The 22,062-nt window shown below is 38.0% G+C and overlaps 1 protein-coding gene and 1 non-coding gene across 2 annotated transcripts; both read left to right on the top strand.

Annotated features, from left to right (window-relative positions):
- Positions 1-1,793: 1,793 nt before the first annotated feature.
- Positions 1,794-2,330, top strand: LOC121999434 (zinc finger protein ZAT10-like). The gene is made up of 2 exons (XM_042554119.1): positions 1,794-1,835; positions 1,965-2,330. The coding sequence occupies exons 1-2, from the start codon at positions 1,794-1,796 to the stop codon at positions 2,328-2,330; spliced, it is 408 nt and encodes a 135-aa protein (XP_042410053.1).
- A 16,472-nt stretch (positions 2,331-18,802) lies between these two features.
- Positions 18,803-18,908, top strand: LOC122003095. The gene has a single exon (XR_006117768.1). It is a non-coding gene; the product is annotated as a small nucleolar RNA R71 (small nucleolar RNA).
- Positions 18,909-22,062: the final 3,154 nt, after the last annotated feature.

Genomic DNA, 22,062 nt, shown 5'->3' with positions numbered 1-22,062 from the left:
TCATGTTATCACATATTAACATCTCAAATATAATATGTTACCAATCCATATCAACCTAATACTAACAAGAGTTCAACCAAAACAATATACATAGCTTACCTTGAATCAAAAATCTCCAATTCAAATCTAAAACCTTCACATTTCACATGCCAATGAATTTTCAATCCAAGCTCCCTCCAAGGTCCGGCTAGGCACTGCTTGGCACAATAAATCAAGCATATAACTCGGCACTGGTCTGCGGTCGGAGAAGGTGGCAGTAGTACAGAGGGAAGGGATGTCCGGCGAACCAAATTCAGGACTCGGCGATGTGTGGAGAGGCTAGGGCACAGCCTCGGTTGCGACGACCGTCGGGGTTCCCCTGTGGCTGGCAGAGGAGATCGCGATCGGCGTAGGGTTCGGCTGTGAGTCGCATCGGCTGTAGGGCGTCGACGATCAGCGTTGGCGTTGGCGTCGACGCTACGCAGAGGAGAGGAGAAGAACTCGACACAGAGGAGGCGGTCGGCTGTCGTCGCTAGGGCAGAGGGAGAGGAGGTGACAAGGTGTCGCGGCGGCGCTGTCGGATTGGCGGCGGCGATGGTATGGAGAAATAAAGAGAAGAAACCGTGAGGGGAGGAGAAGAGGAAAGAAGAGAAGTTAGGGAAATGATCGGGCACGGCGTGGAAGAAGGGAAAAATAAAAAAAAAATGGAAATAAGAAAAGAAAAGAAAAAAGGAAAATTTAACTTTTCCTCGTTTAAATGGGGTTAGGCTTTTCCCGGGGCCCTATTTTATCACCGTAAACTCGTCCATACGAGCTCCGAAAATTTCCCGAAAAATTTCTAAAAATTCCAGAAAAATCCCTTATCATTATTCGTTAATTTTCAGTATTTTACATATATAATTTAATTTTTAATAAATATTTAAATATATAATTTATATTTATTAAGATCGTTTAGGCTCGATAAAAATTCGAATAAGTTCGTGAGTCATGAATATATTCGTTAAATAAAGTTCGAACTCGGTTCAATTATAAACAAGTCAAATTCAAACATCTACAAATTCGATTAGGCTCGACTCGATTACACCCCCTAGCAGCCTGATTAATTCGCTCAAGATCCTGTCCAGTCCAGTCGATTAATTCTCTCTTTAACAAACCAGTCGATTAATTCGCTAATAGAATCGCATTCCGTTTAGTTTCTGTTTCGCTTTCCTGCTAATTCTCTACGTGTCGCTATAAATAATAGAACAAGCTCTCTCTGATTCACACGCTCTTTTAATCTACTGCCTTTGTTCCACAGCTAAAATCAGAGCAATGGCAATCGGCGGTTACAATTCTCTGCCGTCCTCTCCAAGGTGCCTAATCGCAGGCGAACAGAACGTCGCCACCCCTCGGCTTCGTCGGATTCTATTCTAACCGAAGACGAGACAGTGTGTATCCGTGCGCTCCTGGCCTTGTCACGGGCTCCGGCCATTCATGATGAGGAGATGACTCTGGCGGAGAAAGAAAGGTCCCCTCTTTCGCAGTCGGAAGTGGAGCAACAGAGCCAGTCGCTTCCGTCGTCGTCGTCGTCTCCACCGAAACAGCAGCAAGAGTTGTCTCCAATTTCAGTGTCGTCGTTGTCACAGCAAGACCAGCCGCCTCCTACGGCGGAGAGAGACTTATCTCCTCTTCCGTTGCCATTGTCGCCTCCACCAAAACAACAGCGAGAGATGGCTCCAAGTTCACCTCCGTCGATGTCGCTGCAGGACCAACCGCTTCCACCGCCTGCGACACGAGAGCAAGAATCGCCTTAGCTGCTCTCATTCCCAGAACCAATGCCGCTTCCGGCTCCTCCGGAGGAACAAGCATTGTCTCTGGTTCTTTGCCAGTGCTGAAACAACAACGGCGCCGATGTATGAACGGCTCCTCCGCCTGCGGCGCCAACAACGGCCGATCTGCGTAGCTATGTATGCCCCGAGTGCGGCAAAGTGTTCTCTTCGTACCAGGCCTTGGGAGGCCACAAAGCCAGCCACAGGAAGCGCCCTGATGAAAACAACGTCCCCGCGTCGGCCGCGGCCGTCAGAGAAGCAACGAATCAGGACAAGACTCACATTTGCCCTTTGTGCCACAAGTCGTTCCCGACGGGGCAAGCGTTAGGCGGGCACATGAGGGCCCACTACGAGGGCAATAAACAACAAGCCACAGTCGAGAGCAGGGAGGCGCCGGCGGCACCGTCGTCTTCGCTGACGGAGTGCTCGACTACGAGGGGCCTGGGAATTGACCTCAACCAGCCGCCGGCGCCGGAAGCGGCGAGCTCTCAGTCGGTTGCGGCAGCCACGTCTCAGCCTCCTCGCTTCTTTAGTTTCTTTTAAGTCATTAATTAATCTAATGATATTAGTCTTTTTTTTTTTTTTTTTTTTTTTTTTTTTTTTTTTTAATTCGAAACTCGATTCGATAAAAATTCAACTCGTTTAATGAGACTAGTTAAGATAAACAAACCAAGCTCAAGTTTCACAATATTCGGCTCATTAGCTAGTAAACATGTTCGTTAGACTCATAAATCAATTTTTAAATAAAAAAAATAATAGTTTTGATATTCAATTTATAAATTTTACACTTTACTTATAAAAAATATAGACAAATATATTTAATTTATTTATTAGAATAAAATTATAAATTTTAACAAGAATATTATAATTTTTTAAAAATATATAATTTAGTTTTTAATGAATATTTAAATTTATAATTTATATTTATTAAGCTCGTTTAGGCTCGATAAAAGCTCGAATAAACTCGTGAGCCATGAATATATTCGTTAAATAAAGCTCGAGCTCGACTCGATTATAAACGAGTTAAATTCAAACATCCAAGAATTCGACTCGCCTCGACTCAATTACACGCCTATATATATATAAACATAAATATAAATAATTTTTTTTAATTCATCACTAAGAACACTTCCAATGGATATTCATTATGACGGGATATTATAATATCCCCTCATAGAAAAGAGAGGGAGACGTTCATCCCTCTCCTATTTTTTTTTTATTGTTTTTTTAAACAGTAATAATCTAATTTTTATACATGTTTTTTTTCAACTGTTTGAGTTTATATTTTGTATTATTTTATTTATTTACAAAATAATATGATGTAGTTTTAAAATGATTGGTAAAACTATGAAACTGATAAATAATTAATGTTAATATTAAAAAGAATATAAATTAAAAATATATTGTTATAATAAATATATAATAACTCATACTTTTTAATGAGGTAGCTGATATTATAACGAGAATAGATTATGGATTTTCATCTTGACAAGTAAGTTTAATAGTATAATTTTGATCTTAAACCTGAACTAAAATGATCAAATTCCTATTATATAATATGAAACTAACACATTTTAAATGATTTCATTTAAGAAATATCCACCTTTCACAAATATTAAAAATTCAGTCAAATTCATAAAAAAAAAACAAAATGTACACCTTAGCCAATATATAACATCCTCAAACTCACTGGGTAAAATTTTTTCAGTCTTAGCTCAAAAATTTTTTTTCGTATGTTAATTCTTTATCTAAATCTTGCATACAATCCCTCATATTCGCCATATAAAAAAAGACGATGAGAGTACTAGTAGAAATCCGCAGCTGATAAAACAACACAATGCCAAAACTCTCCATGATCGAGTCATGCACAACCATCACGATGGTTTATAAGAATCCATCACCTTAAGCAAGTTAGAGGGGCAAGGAAAAGGCACAATTAGGATTGTAAGAACACATAAATCAATATGTGCTCTTACTCTCTTCTTATTCGAGTTATGCGCACAGCCATCACAATGATTTTTATAGAGCACCTCAATGGCTATAATTAAATAAGTTGGATGACTTGAGAGAGGGTTCATAGTGTTAAATGTTACATTAGTTGCAACGTCGGGAAGATGAAGAGATACCCAATTACCTTCATCTTCCTCCATTGAAAGCAGCCATCAAGGCATCGGTTGGTAACCGATGTCTTGCTTGCTATATATGGTGACGTCCAAGGCAATCTAATCAAAGGAGCGCAGCGGAGGTGATCAAAGAACTTTGCAAGGTGATCAGCGAGCAAAGGAGAACACCCAGTGGTTGGGATTTGGCTCGTGAACTTTGGAGCATTTTCCGATTTCCCCGTGATTGTGCTTCCGACAGCGGCTGCCCACTTCGACTATCGGCGTCTTCAGTTGCGACTTCGGGAGATCACTGTGAGTGATTATAATTACTGCATTGTTTTATTTTTGTTTAGTTTCAATTTTAATGCTGTTAAAAATTACCAACATTGGTATCAGAGCGTAGTTCTGAAAGCATGAATGTAACGACCCAACCCCTCGACCCCTTGGGCAACCCAACTGGCGCCCATCTGGCGGCCCCTTGGCAGTCCCTTGGGCGGCGACAATGGCGGCCCAACTGGCGACCCTTTATGTCGTTGATCGACGACCCTCGGGCGTATGTCGTTACTCACAAGATCTTTCCACCCCTTGCCAGTGAATTTTTGCCTTCCCCAGGATTCGAACTCTAGACCTCCAGGTTAAGTACTTAGAGTTTATGAATCTTGGTAGCCAAGTGAGCACCACTAAATTGTCACGCCTTGGGGAAGTCCCTGTCCGAAGAAATTTCGGCAGCACCTCCCCTGTACTGGTGGCAATCTGAAACATTTCTACAGACACAATATACATCAGCCACAGGCGGCTGGAATATACACACAACCACACAGTTTATATGCAGCCTACTCGGCTCATAAAATAAAAATACAACCACGCAGTTGTATGTAAATCGAACATCCCACTCGGCTGTACCAAAAACCAAACACAGCGGAAAATGACAGAAAACCAAATACAAACCAAAATACATGACTGCTAGCCGGCTAGGCTTACGCCACACAACAACACAACACTCCAGAAACAAAATCGGAACACAAAGTCAAATACACACATATCATATACCAAGATAAAAATAAACAAAATGCGGAGCCTGGTCTTCTAATGTGATGTGGGGACTGGCAGGCAGGATACTCCAAGCAACTCCATAAACAACCAGGTACCTGAAAAAGATAGTGTCCACGGGGGTGAGTTCAACAACTCAACAGATACCTAGTTGACATGTATAGTAAACTATAACAAATAGAAATAACTATGAAGTACAGTCTCCTAGACAAAAGCTGGAAATGCACAATAGGAAATGGCTGAAGAGAACTGTACTCACTAGGGCCTCCTATCAGAATGGTCAGGTCGTCAAACCGAGAGGTATCAAAATCCTGTATGCATGTCAAACATATGCATCCATCCAAATGCAGCATATAAGTGCAGCAAACACAATCAGAAAAATGCATAAATGCATATGATGCCAATGATGGGTCCTGGGCACCCCTGACGTCAGTCAACCATCTCACACATAATGGTGAGACCGAGTGGGTAGGGCTGTGACAACCGTGCACTCTAACGTCACTGCTCTTGATGAGTGACCGAGTGGACAGGATGTTGTCGGAGTACACCTATCCTCCTACCCCAAATCATAAATGGGGGAGTACAATGCTCTCATCTCCCGGTGTACAATGACGGGGAGGGATCCCAACGTTCTACCACGCTGCAGTACACTACCCATGAGCGTCCCAGCGGAGCCCCACCGAGCAAATCTGATGTTCTACCACGCTGCGTCACGCTACCCATGAGTGTCTAGCGGAGCACTGACAGAGATGAAACTGGCGATGTGCTCAACAACAATGGAGCAGACTATCGCGCAGCATGCAATCATGCGAATGATGCATGACACTAAGCATGGTAATATCCTGAACCAATCCATATATATATAAATGTGTACCCTAGTATCAATAAGTCAAATCCACAAATCTAGGGTATACAAGTCCGCTATGGTATAAATAAAAACCTAGGTCTTGAACATCATAAGGCAGGGTATGTCACTACCTCTATGAGCAAATATATAATCATGTGAGTACTAACATAAAATGCATAATAGGTGAGCTAACAAGCATATAACAAGTATCTGGTAGCGACATATCGAAACAAGGACAAACATAATTATTACTAAAGGCTATAACCTACTAAACATATCAACATGACATTATCAAAGATAAGTCAAGGTACCCACCTCCAATAGAAATGTCAAATCGGTCCAAATCCGACGTCAAAATGCTCATCTCACGTCAAGGTCCTGTGTCACCAATATACTTACATTTTTATTTAGCTACAACTCAAATGCATAGCTAAATAAAATCCTTAAGGCTAAATTAGGGTAAAACGCTAATCAATCTAACCAGCTAGTAATCATATTTATCCCTAATTTAATACATGTACTTAGGTTTACGTTAGTTATTAACCTATCTATCAATCATCGACAACATAATCAAAACCATGATCTATAGCATGTATCAAATGCCCTACACCTTACCTTATTTCTCAGCCGCTCCTGTTAATCCACAGGCAAGGAAAAATGACTACTGGACGAAGTAACCTTATTTGCTGTTGGAAACAAAACAAGCAAACCCAAATCTACAATTTCCCTTCCAAACCTTGTTCCCTAATAATCCTAATTTCAAATCTAAATTTCCAATAGCAAGAACTAGATCAAAACACAATTTGGGTAATCAACACTTACCCTAATGTCACCAATCCTCTACTTCACCAGAAGCAACTAGCTATTCCGAAAGCCACCCAACACCTCCACTGCCATAAACAGTCCATAGATAAATTCTCAACCATTTGATATACCCTTGATCCCACCAATAGGATCTAGATCAAATAGGACAGAAATAATTAAACCAAAACTCACCAATTGCGGATGCTCCCCTGTTGGTTCACTGTAGGAGGTGGCTGAAGGAAGACCAACAATGGAGTTAGGGCACGGAAGGGGACACCAAAACTTGAGTTGTTGCTCCTAACCGAAGACCTACTCAAGCTTCTGGATTCCGACGATCTAGGGCACAGGTACACCGGCAACAACACACAGTGAGGTTGGCGTCGTCTGTGGTGGCCGATGGCAACACAGAGAGAAGAAGGGAGTCGCTGGTCGGCCGGAACGAGGGCTCATGGACAGCGGCAACCCGCGACCAATGGCATCGGAACAACGGTGGCGCTGGATTCCAATGGCTGGTGATCGACGCGCGGGTCAGAAGAGAGGAAAGGGTGGCTCTCGTCGTCGACGACCTGGCTTCGGGCAAAGGAGACAGTGAGATCGGAAGAAGGCTCGGTGAGGAAGAAGATGAGAAGAGGGGAGAAGAAACCGCTGCTTGCGGTTAGGACACAGCGTCGGTGGGGAAGAAAAGAGAAGGCGTGGGGAAGAAGAGGGCAATCGGCGTCGGCTCGGGCTAGGTCACGCGAGGAGAGAAAAAGAAAAAGGCTAAAAGAAAAAGGAAAAACAAAAAAGTAACTTTTCCTCGTTAAAATAGGGTAGCCTAAACAGGCTTTCCCGGAGCCTATTTTTATCCGCGTAAACTCGTCCATACGAGCTCCGAAAAATTTCTGAAAAATTTCCGAAAAATTCTGAAAAATTCCTTTATCATTATTCGCCCATTTTCGATATTTTACAATGAAATTCGACGCGGAAAAACTCTCGCAGTTTTCTTCTTCTATCGCGAAGAAGACGATACTGTTCATCAATTGAATCGATTAACCAATCGATTCAATTTGATTGAATCGATTGAAATTGCATTCCAATCGATTCAAAATTATGAGATGAACAGTACTTTTGATGAAGCATAGTGAGAAAAGAAACTGCTTCAATCGATTCTTCAATTGATTGAAGAGAAGAAAAAAGTGGAATGAACAGTACTTTTGACGAAGCACTGTAAAGAAAAAAAATGAAAACGTGTATAAAAAAAATGCATGCATGTTGTTTTTTTTTAATTTTTTCTTCTCCACATTGTTAATTAAATATATTTATTAATTAATTAAATACATATATAAATGTATTATTAATTAATAAATAAATATTTAATTAATTTATGGTTCAATTTACTGAAAATTGAACCAGACCAACTTGTCCAGTCAAACCCAGGTCTGGTTTAAATTATTAGTTGATTTAAGCATACCAATTTGATTCAATGATACCTTAAGCTAGTTCAAATTATTTGTTGGTTTAACCAGTTTAGTTTATTATTGAATTAATTGGGGTAATCTTGATTACAAAAGTTGGGATGATCAAATATGACCGGATTAGTTCCGTTGTATCAGATTTGATCAAAAGATTAGATTTGTTCTAATGGGTCAAACTTAATCCAATGAGTAATTGGATGAATCAAATGGACCTGAGTTTAATCAATAAGTCTGAGATTGACTCAAATGAGCTTAAACAATAATAGAACATAGGTTAGAAATCTCTGTCCAATTAGATTAGTTCTAATGAGGACAATAAACTAAGCTTAAGATCTGGACTCCTAATTGACCGGTCCAATGGGTCAGTCGACTTAAACTCCTGAAAATCAAGAAGATTTGTTTTTCTTGATTTATAATGATGGTATTATGCCTATATGAATTAAATTAAACTGGTTTTGTACTGACTTATTTAAATTCAATTTTTTAGATGGCACGGACTATTACCACATTGACTCATCGCGAAGTGCGGCGAAACCAGCTCCGAGAGGAGATTCAGGAGATAGAGTATAAGTCTGCTTATGGAGTCGACGGACATGTAAGAAGGCTTGATAGACTGTTCTGGAAACTTGAGCAAGAAGAGTTTCCAGTCATGAATAGTTATAGGATCTGGGCATTGATGGAATCATTGCCAGAGTATCCTAAGATAATAGCAGACTATATATGGGGACGTCATGAAGGACGCATCACATATTCAGAACTGTGTGAGGAGTTGCTTCACCATATGGGTGAAGAAGAGCCTGAAGAGTCTGAAGAGGACTAGGAAATGTTCAAGGAAGATCCAAAAATGGATCTGATGGAGAATCCTGAAGCTGCCCCATCTGAGATTATCCCAAATGAGTCTAGGTTAATAAGGATAATATTGGCTGCTGCACTAGTGTTTGTCCTAGTGGGACCAGTGCTGGCCTATCTAGTTTATTAGTGTTATGTTTACTGTCGTTATGTACGAACAGTGTTAAATCATCCAGTTTTTGAGTCATGTAATAATTTCTATCGATATGTACGAACAAAATTATATAATGAAAAGTTATGTTATCTGTTAACAAACTTGGAAATGATTAGTTCATTTCATGACATGATTAGTTCATGAGAATATGATTCGTTCATATATCCATATGATTAGTTCATATGAAAAATGATTAGTTCATTTTAATAATGATTCGTTCATTAGATGGGATATGTGTAATATGATTGATCAATGTTGATTAGATTAGAACATACAAATGATGAGTGGAAACAATGTTATCACTTGATTTTATAAACTAACTCTAATTTACACTGAGTCAATAAATAATTGCACATATATGAATTACACTGAAATAATAAATAATGTGTTTATTTATGTAGATCATGACAACTAAAAACATCATAGCTGAACTCAATAAGGATGAGAAATTATATGGGGATAACTACAAAATTTGGCACCTCAAGATACAATACGTTCTTGAGGAGCAAGAAGTTCTAGAGGCTGTAAATCAAATCATGGAAGAACCAGTTGATGGTTCTACAGCACAGCACAGACGTGACCTTGATGCCTATAAGGCATGGAAAATGAAGGACTCCATTGCTAAAAGTATATTGATTAGTTCAATGGTGGATGACCTGGTATTTGAGTATGAGTCATTACCATCTGCTCATGCTGTCTGGGTAGCCCTTAGATAGAAGTACAGTGGAGTCAGTCTGAGTAAGCCCGTCAGCTAACTATCAAGTTTGATAGCTGTAAAAAACACTCGAATGTTACCATGGCCCAACATATTAGGGAGATGGGTAATATGATTCGAGAGCTTAAGGCTGCTGGTCATGCATTGACCGATGAATAATAGGTTCAAGCAGTTACCCATTCCCTTCCCGATTCTTGGGAAACGATGAAATATAATCTGACCCACAGTGAGAGTATTAAGACTTTCACTGATGTCTCACGCCATGTTGAACTTGAAGCGGAGAGGATTGAATTCGTAAGGATTTCTGGTCAAGCTTTTGTAGCTGAAGGTTCTGGTTCCAAGAATAAGAAAAGATGGTTTAAGAAAGGAAAGAGAAAAGGAAAGGGAAAAGGAAAGGAGACTAGTGCTGTTGTTGTTAAAAACCAAATCAAGAAGAAAGGAAAGAGATATGAACAAAGACCTATGAGAAAGTTGACTTGCTTCAACTGTGGCAAGAAGCACCATTTTGCTCGGGAGTGTGCTGAGCCTAAAAAGGTAGATCCATTTTTATCTTCTTTCCACGAGCAATATGTTGTAAGTACAGTGTTGTTAGCGGATTCGCTCCTTTGTGGATTGTTGATTCAGGAGCAACGAACCACGCAGCTCATGATCGAGCTACATATATGGAGTACCGTCGGGTACCAGCTGACAACAAATGGATATATGTAGGAAACAATGCAAGAATTGAAGTCAAAGAAATTGGCACTTGCAAGCTCAACCTACATGGTGGAGGCACCTTGTTTCTACATGATGTCCTGTACGCTCCTAAGATTCGACAAAATCTGGTTTCCGTCATTTGTCTTCTTGATTTAGGTTACATTATAAATTTTTATAGCCGTTGTATGGAACTTTGAATTAACTCTGTGTTAATTGGGTGTGATTTTGTAACAAATGGTTTTATGGTTCTTGACGTAGAACCAAATAATAATGATGGTTGTTTTTTAAACATTGCTCTTACTAGTAATGCTGATGTTAATGATGAAATTTGGCATGCTAGATTGGGACATATAGGACAAGAACGAATGAATAGATTAGCTAAGGAGGGCCTTTTAGGCACTCATGCTAAGATTAACTTGTTTATATATGAGCATTGTCTTGCTAGAAAGACGACTAGGAAACCATTTGGTAAGACTATTAGGGTTGAATCACCATTGCAATTAATTCATTCGGATATTTGTGATCTGATGAATATGAAAGCAAGAAATGGGAGTTCTTATTTCATTACATTTATCGATGACTTCACACGTTTTGGTCATGTGTATTTGATTTCTCACAAATCTGAAGCATTGGATTGCTTTATTCGTTACTTGAACAAAGTCGAGAATCAATTAGAACGTAAGGTTAAAACCTTGCACACTGACCGTGGAGGAGAATATTTGTCTGATCAGTTTAAGACAATGTGTAATGAGAAAGGGATTATTAGACAACTAACTATCCCTGAAACTCCACAGCAAAATGGGGTTGCTGAAAGAAGAAATATGACTCTTCTTGAAATGGTTAGGTCTATGATGACGCAGGCTAATTTTCCAATCTTCTATTGGGGAGATGCATTATTAGTTGTGACCAATATACTTAACAAAATGTCTTCAAAGTCAGTTCCATCTACCCCACATGAACGTTGGATAAGCAGAAAGCCGGATTTGAGTAATCTGAGACCTTAGGGGTCAGCTGCCTACGTTCATGATAAGACTCACGAATATGGAAAATTAGGACCCAGAGGTAAGAAGTGTATCTTTATAAGGTATTTTAAGACTTCTAAGGGTTATGTTGTTATTGGTGAGCGACAAGATGGAACCATCTCTGAAATAGAGTCAAGAGAAACTACTTTTCTAGAAACTGAGTTCCCAACACGAGGTGAAGTTGATAAGACAATTCCTCTATATGAGATAGAGGAGGAGGATAATGTTCCTTTATCAACAGATCAAGAGATGCCTAAATCTAGTCAACCGAGTGTAGAGATGGAAATTTCACCCGAACCCGATAGAGGATCCGACATCCGACCCGAATGGATGAGGGTATGGAGGGACTATCAATACCCGATACCCGACCCGAATACCTGATTAAATAATATATATACATATATTAAAAAAAAATTTCTTTTTCCAAAATAAACTTACTATTTTTATTGATATTAGGAGGAGACTATATAGATGTTTAATCCATTTTTTTAATTATATATATATTTTAATAGGTTGTTAATTTTAATATATTTTTGTTGAATGATAATAGTTGGATAGAAAGAAGAAAAATTATAACTATAGAAGATATTCGATCATTTAATGGGTATGAGTGTACCCATCGGAGATCCTATACCCGATGGATATGGGGACGGAGGATATATAATCCGACCCGAACCCGACCCATTGCTATCCCTAACCGAGTGGGAGTAATTTGCCACTGAATGAGTCAGTTTCTCAACAGTCTAACCTTCGAAGAAGTAGTCGTCAGATTATTCTTCGAAAATGTTTGATATTGAGAATGAGGCATTGATGGTTCTCCCAGTTGATGATGAGGAACCTCGAACAGTTGAGGAAGCTTTGAGAAGCTCAGTTAGAAAAGAATGGAAAATTGCAATGGATGAAGAAATGGAGTCAATGAGAAAGAATCAAGTTTGAGATTTAGTCAATCTTCCTCCAGGCCGAAGGGCTATTGGGAATAAGTGGATTTTCAAAGTAAAGAGGAAAGCAGATGGATCGATTAATCGATACAAAGCTCGATTAGTTGCAAAAGGATATACCAAATGGAGGGTATTGACTTTGAAGAGACATTCTCCCCAGTTGTGAAGTTTGTGTCAATACGTGTCATCCTAGCTATAGTAGCACAATATGACATGGAATTACATCAGATGAATGTAAAAATGACTTTCCTTAATGGTAATCTTGATGAAGAAATCTATATGGTACAACCAGAAGGTTATGTTGCTGAAGGCCAAGAGAAAAGAATATGTAGACTTCAGAAGTCTATATATGAGCTAAAGCAAGCGTCAAGATAATGGAACATAAGATTTAATGAAGTAATATTATCTTATGATTTCGAAATGGTCAATGAGGATCATTGTGTTTACCTAAGAAAGGAAAAAGGAAAGTTTATCATTTTATCATTATATGTTGATGATATGCTAATAGCTGAAAGTGACATAAAGTGTGTGATAGAAGTCAAAAGTTGGCTTTCATCACAATTTAACATAATAGATATGAGAGAAGCAGAGTACATCTTAGGAGTGAAGATCGTTAGAGACCGATCAAAGAGGCTTTTGGGTTTATCTCAAGAAGCTTATATCACTAAGATGCTACAACACTTCAATATATCAGATTGCAACATTGAACAGACGCCTATAGCGAAAGGTACTGTCTTGAGCAAAAGTATGTATCCCAAGACTCCTGAGGAAATAGCCGAAATGAAAAAGAAACTATATGCCAGTGTCATTGGTAGTTTGATGTACATTATGTTGTGTACTCGTCCTGATATAAGCTATGCTGTTGGCTTAGTGAGTCGTTTCCAATCAAACTCAGGATTGAGACACTAGAAAGCGGTGAAGAGGATATTCAGATATCTTAAAGGAACAACTGATTATTGCCTCTGCTTCTAAGGATCAGAAATGAGCCTAAGTGGCTACACAGATGCAAATTGGGTGGGGGGCCTTGATGACAGAAAATTCACATCCGGTTATGTATTCTTGTTGAATGGTGGCACAATCTCATGGAACAACAAGAAGCAGGCTTGTGTAGCCTTGTCGACAATAGAAGCTGAGTATGTGGCTTGTGCAGCGACTGTGCAAGAGGTTGTCTGGCTAAGGTTCCTAAAGCATCTGAAAATTACTGAGGATAGTGAGAGTCCTGTTATTGTGTACTGTGACAGTCAAGCTGCGATAGCTTTTTCCAAGGATCCCAAATATCACAGCAAAGGCAAGCATAAAGAAATTAAGTATAATTTTGTAAGGGATATTGTTGACAAGAAAAAGGTGATTCTTGAGTACATCCCTACACGAAATATGCTTGCTGATCCTTTTACTAAGCCATTGACTAAAGAGTCATTTCATGGGCATGTGAAGTCTTTGGGACTTCGAAGAATGTAACTAATTGTAAAGACATTTTGATAAATGAAAAATGCCATGATTTATTCAGTGTATATGTCTTTGTTACATTCAAATAAAAGTCTCGATAAGTATGTTGACAGATTGAGATTGGTCCACTCACATGGACAATCATCTCCATTTGTTAAGTACGAATAGAGGTAAGACCGTTGCTTATGGGACAACTTATGTAGCTATGAATAGAGACATACCCATAAGGTAAGATCGCCTTGATATTTGTGTCAAGATGAGATCATTTGTGTAATGATTGGAGTAAATGCACCCACCATTTACTGAATCTGCTTGAGGCCAGATTAGAATTCATATGTTAAATTCAGGATTAGACATTGGGAATGTCTAGATTGAAATCTGTACATGTTAAATTTGGGAAAAACATGCGCTCTTTTTAGTAAAGAGAATAACATCGTAGTATGTGATTCATACCACTTGTGCTATGACGACAAGAAGGGTAGTAGGAGAATGGATCCCTTCTTCTCTACTATGTGACACCCTCGAGATTATAAGTTAATCTCAATTTTACCCTAAGTGACTATTTAGCTGTCTACTTGAAGTTTTGATCAGTGTCTGCTACTTTAGCATGTTTCCTATTGGCTATGGATGATTCGGTCTATGGAGCATAACTAGGAAAGCAACTGATTAGAATGAATAGATTCTAGCTAAAAAGGAAGGTTAAGATTGATTTACACCTGTGACATTTATTCACTGGTACCGGTTACATTTTTAGTTTAGTACATAAAATGTAATTGTGAATAATTTGTTTGATTGGAGATATTGAACATGCTCTTGACATATGGTCAATATGAGGGATTAGAGATGTTCATAATGATGTAAATGATTTAATCTGGGGTAAAGACAGGTCATTTATGTCCCTGATTTGTTCTATGGACATATGTCTCTGATTCGTTCTATGGAGCAGCTAAGTAAGACGTGACAATCTTCTTAGCAATTAAATGCTCACCGTGCTTGCTATCGCACGAACCATTTTCCCTTATATATGGAATGGATGTTCTTATTTGGTCTTTATGACTAAATTTTGCTCTGGTCTTCGTGACTTGATCCTCATAAAATCTTCGTGACTTATTTGGTCTTTGTGACTAAATTTTGATCTGGTCTTCGTGACTTGATCCTCATAAAGTCTTCGTGACTTATTTGGTCTTTGTGACTAAATTTTGCTCTGGTCTTCGTGACATGATCACCTTGTAGTCTATGTGACTGACATGGTCTATGTGACCATATGGATTGACTTGGACGAGTGGGAGATGTTAAACGTTGCATCAGTTGCAACGTCGGGAAAATGAAGGGGTGCCCATTCACCTTCATCTTCCTCCATTGAAAGTAGCCATCAAGGCATCGGATGGTAATCGATGTCTTGCTTGCTATATATGATGGCATCCAAGGCAATCTGATCGGAGGAGCGCAGCGGAGGTGATTAGAGAGCTTTGCGAGGTGATCAGCGAGTAGAGGAGAACACCCAATTGTTGGGATTTGGCTCGTGAACTTTGGAGCACTTTCCGATTTCCCCGTGACTGTGCTTCCGACATCGACTGCCCACTTTGACTGCCGGCGTCTTCAGTTGTGACTTCGGGAGATCACTGTGAGTGATTATAATTACCGCATTGTTTTATTTTTGTTTAGTTTTGATTTTCATGTTGTCAAAAATTACCAACACAGAGCATGCTGATCACATATATTCACTAATAAAGAATTTGTCAAGAGGGGGACAATGAGGTGTACAGTCATTATACAAGCTAAATTTTAGGAAAAATAATTGAAATACAACACTTGCAAAGAAGTGAAGACAATGAAATGCTCATAATATATCCACAAAATAGATAGGTACAACATATAAAGAGAATGGAACAGGTCTGTGTTCGTAAATTTGTAAGTATACGATTTAATTATCAAGTAATAAAAATATTGATCCTATAAAGACGGTTGATTAAGTACTAGTGACTTGACAAAATAAATTATCTAGACAATTAAAGGTTAATTTGTCACGAACGCTTGAGCAAAAGAGACATAGAATGAGCTCAAGTGAGCCACGGAGAAGAAGTTGGATTTCAGAGAGATTCTAGGATTACGATTTCACTATAATGCTATTTAATATCCCTATGAATTGTTCATCTCCTAAACTTCATGCATACATTCTTGTAGGAATTCTGACCAGAGTCCATCATAACCCCGCGAAAGTCGCATTGGAGAGTTTACACCAAGTTCCAACTCCATTAAATAAAAAAAATAACTTTAGAAAGTCCGGTTAAAGAGATACCCTAGGGCCCCCGGTCATACAATCGTTAGAGTTGTCTCATTTATTTTCTAATGTTAAATTAATGCTACTAAATAACGAGGTAACCTAGAAAGTTCAATACAAAAGTCACTTCTTAACATCAATTTAAGAAAAATCCATCAAGCTCTAATTAACTTCCATCATAGAGAATTTACCTCTTTTTCAAGGTAATATTCTAGAAAGTCCAATTAAAGGGATACCTTTTGTCACAAGGCCCCCCGATCATACAATCCAAAGCACCTTCTCTACATGGTGACTAATCTCCTATATCTAAATGTATTGACCATACACACATTTCTTCAAATACATACAAGGCACAACACAATAAAATAAGTCATAAACATATCATTAAAGAAGGAAATAACCAAATACATAGTTCATACATCACATCACAATTACTCCCTACACCCCAGATCAAGAGAATCTATTCCATTGCAAAGGAATAACAACCAAGAGATAAGGAGTATAGCATCCTACAATCTAAAGCATAAGATAAAAAAGAGAGTAATGCTTATCAATTCGTTGTCGGTCTTCTTGGATGAAATTTTTACTCCGGGAGTGGATGGATCATCGAGATCGGAGAAGATAGAGGCTCTAGGGACCCCCTAAGAGGGGAGAATCCTTCCCCAAGGAGAGGGATGAAACCCCAAACCAAAGATGTATTAAACGGGGAGAAAATCCCCTTATATAGGAGGGGCACACGACCCCCTGCATTCTTCGCCACACAGTCGTGGCATGTGTCCCACGGCCAGAGAGGCATGTTCTTGCCTCTTGGCACAGTTGGGCCATCTGGTTGGTCGACCGTGTCTTTTGGCACAGTTGGGTTGTGTCCTTAAAGGGAGGGCACGATTGTGCCGCTTGGTACGACTGAGCCTTGGATGCTCTCTAGAAATGGGCATGATCTGCCCTTATTTTACTATAGAGACCAAGCACGACCGTGCCTCTAGGGCATGACCTACTCATGGTTCTTTCTAGAGGAGGTGCACGGTCGTGCCTTTTGGCACGATCCTTATTGTTGTTCTTCCAAAGTTGCTTCAATGTGCGTTTTCACTCCATTTTTGCTCTAAAAGCGTTATGTCAATAAAAATAAGGAAATAGTAGATCTCCGAACAAAAGAAGTGGAAGTATGACATAATAATGAAATATGATGCAATAAATATAAATTATACTCATGAAATACAAGTTAATATGCGATAAAAAATGCCTAAAAACATATATATAATCTATGCACATCATACCCCAGACTTAAAACCTTTATTTGTCCTTAAGAAAAAAACTCACAATCTAGACTCTTGTGGTGAAATGATACATTATAATCCCTAGTGAGTCAATCTAGTCCTATCAAATGATTTCATTGGTGAGCAAGATATAAAAATTATTTGAGTATGGCCTAGAAAATAGTCCTCCGTGCTCAGTGCGACGAATGACCTAAAATTTTCAAGTGTTAATCTCTAAGGCTAGTTAAGTCGTCATCTAATCATGTCCCTTATACTTCAGGCGATAGACACTTACTTGTCATATGCATGGTTGATTCCTCTCAAACTACACAAGGTCTCAAAGGATTACTCGAAATCAAGAAAAACATAATATTTATTTCTCAAATAACCTAACTCGGTCTCAAAGGGGTAAATTGATAGTTTCTACTCATGACAACTGTTTTATCTCTTATTTTATTTTTTTTAGAACAGTGCTTATATGATGTAGCACTAAAACAAAACAACTACAAGGATTTTGATTTTTTCAAATGAGTTGACATGATATAAAATTCTCTAGTAACCAAAATGTAATTGAGAGGTCATCTTAGAAATACAAGTACTAGTTCAGTTCTATGAATCATGACCAATTTTAGAGTTATGCAACCAAAATCTCTTGATCTTTGCTAGGATTCAAATTTCATATTTGTCATCAGAAAAATCCTCATCTTTAATTGGACCAACGAATTTGCAAGCAGATAATTCATCAATAGTAAATTTATATGCAACCAATTTATCATCAAAGAAGTTGCCAATTTCATCCTCGCTCATGGCCTCAACTAGCCTTTCTTCTTGAGTATGAGGTAGAGGTTCAAATTTGTTGTCAAAACTAGATTTTATCAACTGTTGAGGAAATGGTACTAGTGGCCCATTGACTATAACTGGAGTCATGGAGATGAGTCTTTATGGTTCTCTTGTATTCCTTTTCTCATATTTGTACCCATCTTTCTCCTTAAATTCGTTGATATACAAACCACTTCTCAACTTAATATCATTATAATGTGCACTAGACTTTGTTTGGGTGGGAGGTATTGTTTGGACCATTTTGAAGTCAAGCTTCTAACTTAGCCTCTAATTATTTAAACCTCTCATTTTGTAACTCATGATTTTCAAAGCTCTTGGGTGGTTGCACTGCATCTTGTTTAACTGTCACACTTGCATTCATGGCTCATACTTCTGAAATTTTTTAGGAAGATGCCATTAAATTTTCACTTGATCATTTCTGGAGGTTCATTGTCACTTGATCAATTAATGTATATATTTCACCCAAACTTTTTTTCATCAAAGAACCTCTTACAATTGAATCTAAAAATCTCTTATTTGAAAAAGTAATCACAATGTAAAATATGTGTTGTCAAACATTTATCTAAGTCATGATGAAGACACTGTCTCAAATAACCCTTAAATCAGTCTCATGCTTCAAATAGTGTTTCCTCATCTTCCTGAGCAAAGCCTTAAATTCTATTCCTCATATGGTGTTCTACTGGGAGGAAAAAAGTGATTCAGAAACAATTGCTCCAATTGTTCCCAACTTTTTATGCTTTGTTGAGGAAGAGAGTACAACCAAGTTCTTGCTTTATCTTTGATACCAAAAAGGAATGCTAACAATCGAATAGAACTGACAGAGACTCCCTCACAACTCACCATATTGCAATAATCTAGAAATGTCTCAAGATGTACACAAGGGTTTTCTGAAATTTCTCCTCTAAATTTATGACCTTGTATCATGAAAATTAATGTTGAATCTAGTTGAAAATTTTCTACTTCGATATGAGGTTGCATAATGGGAGATATTATTCTTGCAGATATGGGTATAAAAAATTCTTTTAAAGACCTGTTTGACATTTTAATGCTCATTGTATCTTAAAACAAAATTATTATAAACAACAAGAAAGAAAATACAAAATTAATAAAGAAAAAAAATCTAGATTAACTAAATTACTAGTTAACTAATGTTAATCGAAAATAGTTCCCGACAACAATGTCAAAAACTTGATGTGTCAATTCGCAAGTACACAGTTTGTCGTCAAGTAATAAAAATATCGATCACACAGGGATTGTTGATTAAATACTATTGAGTTTACAAAACAAGTTATCTAGACAATTGAAAATTGGTTTGTGACGAATGCTTGAGCAAAATAAAGAGAGAACGAGCGCAAGTAAGAGCAACGGAGAAGGAGAAGTTGACTTTATGGGGAGATTCTAAGATTATAGTTTCACTATGATGCTAGTTATTGTTCCTATGAATTGTTCATCTCTTGAACTCCGAGCCTATGTTGTTGTAGGAATTATCACCAGAGTCTAGCACAACCCCGCGAAGGTCGCACTAGAGAATTTACACCAAGTTCCAACGTCATTAAGTAAAAAAATAACTCTAGAAAGTCTGATTAAAGAGATACCCTAGGGTCTTCGATCACATAATCGTTAGAGTTATCTCATTTACTTCCTAACGTTAAATTAATACTATTAAATAAAGAGATAACCTAGAAAATTTGGTTAAAGAGATACCTTCTGTTATAGGGTCACCTAGTCATACAATTACTAAATTACACAAGTCATTTCCTAACATTAATTTGGGGGAAAACTTATTAAACTCCAATTAACTTCCCTTGTAAATAATTGACCTTCATTTCAAGGTGATATTCTAGAAATTCCGGTTAAAAGAATACTTTCTGTCACAAGTGTTGGTTGGTCCTAGGAATATCATACCGGTTCCACTGTACAAAAATTTTGTACAAGTGTCGAACCTTTCCTAAACAACCTATTGTGTTATTTAGAAATTAAATTAGGAATCACAAACGGAACTTAACATTATTGATTCCAAATTTAACTTATCTGCTCTTGATGGTTTAGATTTGGATCGCAAGCGGAACTTAACACTATTGATCCAAATCCATCTATGTTATAAAGTTACTTAAATATTTATTTCTAAAATCGGCTCCCAGGTCAAACATGGCGAGGTACTAGGCCTTCTTGGGCATGAAATCATCCACCACTGCCTCGACAAAGCCTTTAATAGAAATTCAATATTTAATTTCTTATAATAACATTAGGTTTAACCGAAAAGAACAATCGAATCACAAATTCAAAAAATAAAAAAAACACAACTTCGAAACAAATCTGAAATTCTTGACTCATATGCCTCTTGTGTTTGGAATTCTAACAAAGAAGAACTAGTATGATGCGGAAAATAATTACTAGTTATACCTCCTCTTTGTATGCTAATAACCTCGAGATCTTCTGCCGTATTCCTTGCCTCCTCTTGGACGTCTTGTAGGCGACGATCCTCCAAGATGAACACCACCCAAAGCTCCTCCTCCTTCTCTAGTATTCGGCCACCACCACCACCAAGGAACAAAAGAGAGCAAGGGGAAAAGAAAGAAGAGAGGGGCCGACCACAATGAAGAGCTCCAACAAGAGAATAAGAATTGGTTATCCATGAAGTCTCCCCTCCTCTTCTTTTATATTACTTGCTCAAGGCAAATAAGGAAAAGATTTTTACAAAAATTAAAATCTTCCTCTTGTTTTTCCTTTTCCCCTTTTATTTTTCCTTTTTCCTTTTTCCTTCTTCTTGATTGATTCAATCATCAACCATTAATTAAATTGATTGGTCGGCCCCTTGCTTGGGCACCAAGCAAGGGTGGCCGACCCTAAGAGGAAAAAAATAAAATCTTTTGGAAAAATTTTATAAGTAAAGTAGAAAAGCTCTTATAAAATTTTACAAACTCTCTTTTAATTTCATAACATGGATGTTAAAAAAGGAAAATTTTAAAAATTAAAACCAAGTTTTAAAATTTAAAACTTCTCTTCTAAAATTTCCTTTTTTAACATGGTTACAAAAAATAGAAAGTTTCAAATTTAAAACTTCTCTTCCTTTTTTCTAAAAACCATGAGCATGGTTAAAAAAGGAAAGTTTTAAAACTTTTAAACTTTCTTTTAAACCATGTGACCTAATTCAAATAAGGAAAGTTTTATATCTTAAAATCTCTCTTTTAAAACTTTTAGATATCTACGAAGAGAAGATTTTTAAAATTCAAAATACCCCTCCTAGTTTGAATTTTATTGGCTGTCCCCTTCTTGCTTGGGTACTAAGCAAAGGGCCGACCCCCTTTGAGAAGTAAGTGGCCAGCCCCTATGGCTTGGACACTAAGCCATGGGTCGACCCCCTCTTGAACACCAAGATGGGCTTTTCATGAGTGGATTTAAGGCTTCATTGAGACTACGACAGGGACCTAGAGGAGAAATTGATTTTGGCCTTCCGACGAGCTTGAGTATCCTGTGTTCGCCCCGAACACACAACTCAAGTTCATCAATAATAACTCATTCCACTAGAGAGTTATTATTGCAATACCGCACCAATCTCAAATTACATTATGGTCTCCTTCTTATTATGAGTGTGTTAGTCTCCCTATATTTAATATATCGAATGCCCATTAATTTAATTGAGTTATTGACAACTCACTTTAATTAATGTCTTAGTCCAAGAGTAGTACCACTCAACCTTATTGTCATGTCGGACTAAGTCCACCTGCAGGGTTTAACATGACAATCCTTATGAGCTCCTCTTGGGGGCATTCTCAACCTAGATAACTAGGATACAGTTTCTCTCTATAATCAACAACACACAC

Source organism: Zingiber officinale, chromosome 7A (assembly GCF_018446385.1).
Source record: "Zingiber officinale cultivar Zhangliang chromosome 7A, Zo_v1.1, whole genome shotgun sequence".
Taxonomy (NCBI): domain Eukaryota; kingdom Viridiplantae; phylum Streptophyta; class Magnoliopsida; order Zingiberales; family Zingiberaceae; genus Zingiber; species Zingiber officinale.
Note: the sequence above shows the minus strand (reverse complement) of the source record. Positions and strands in the feature narration are given on the sequence as shown.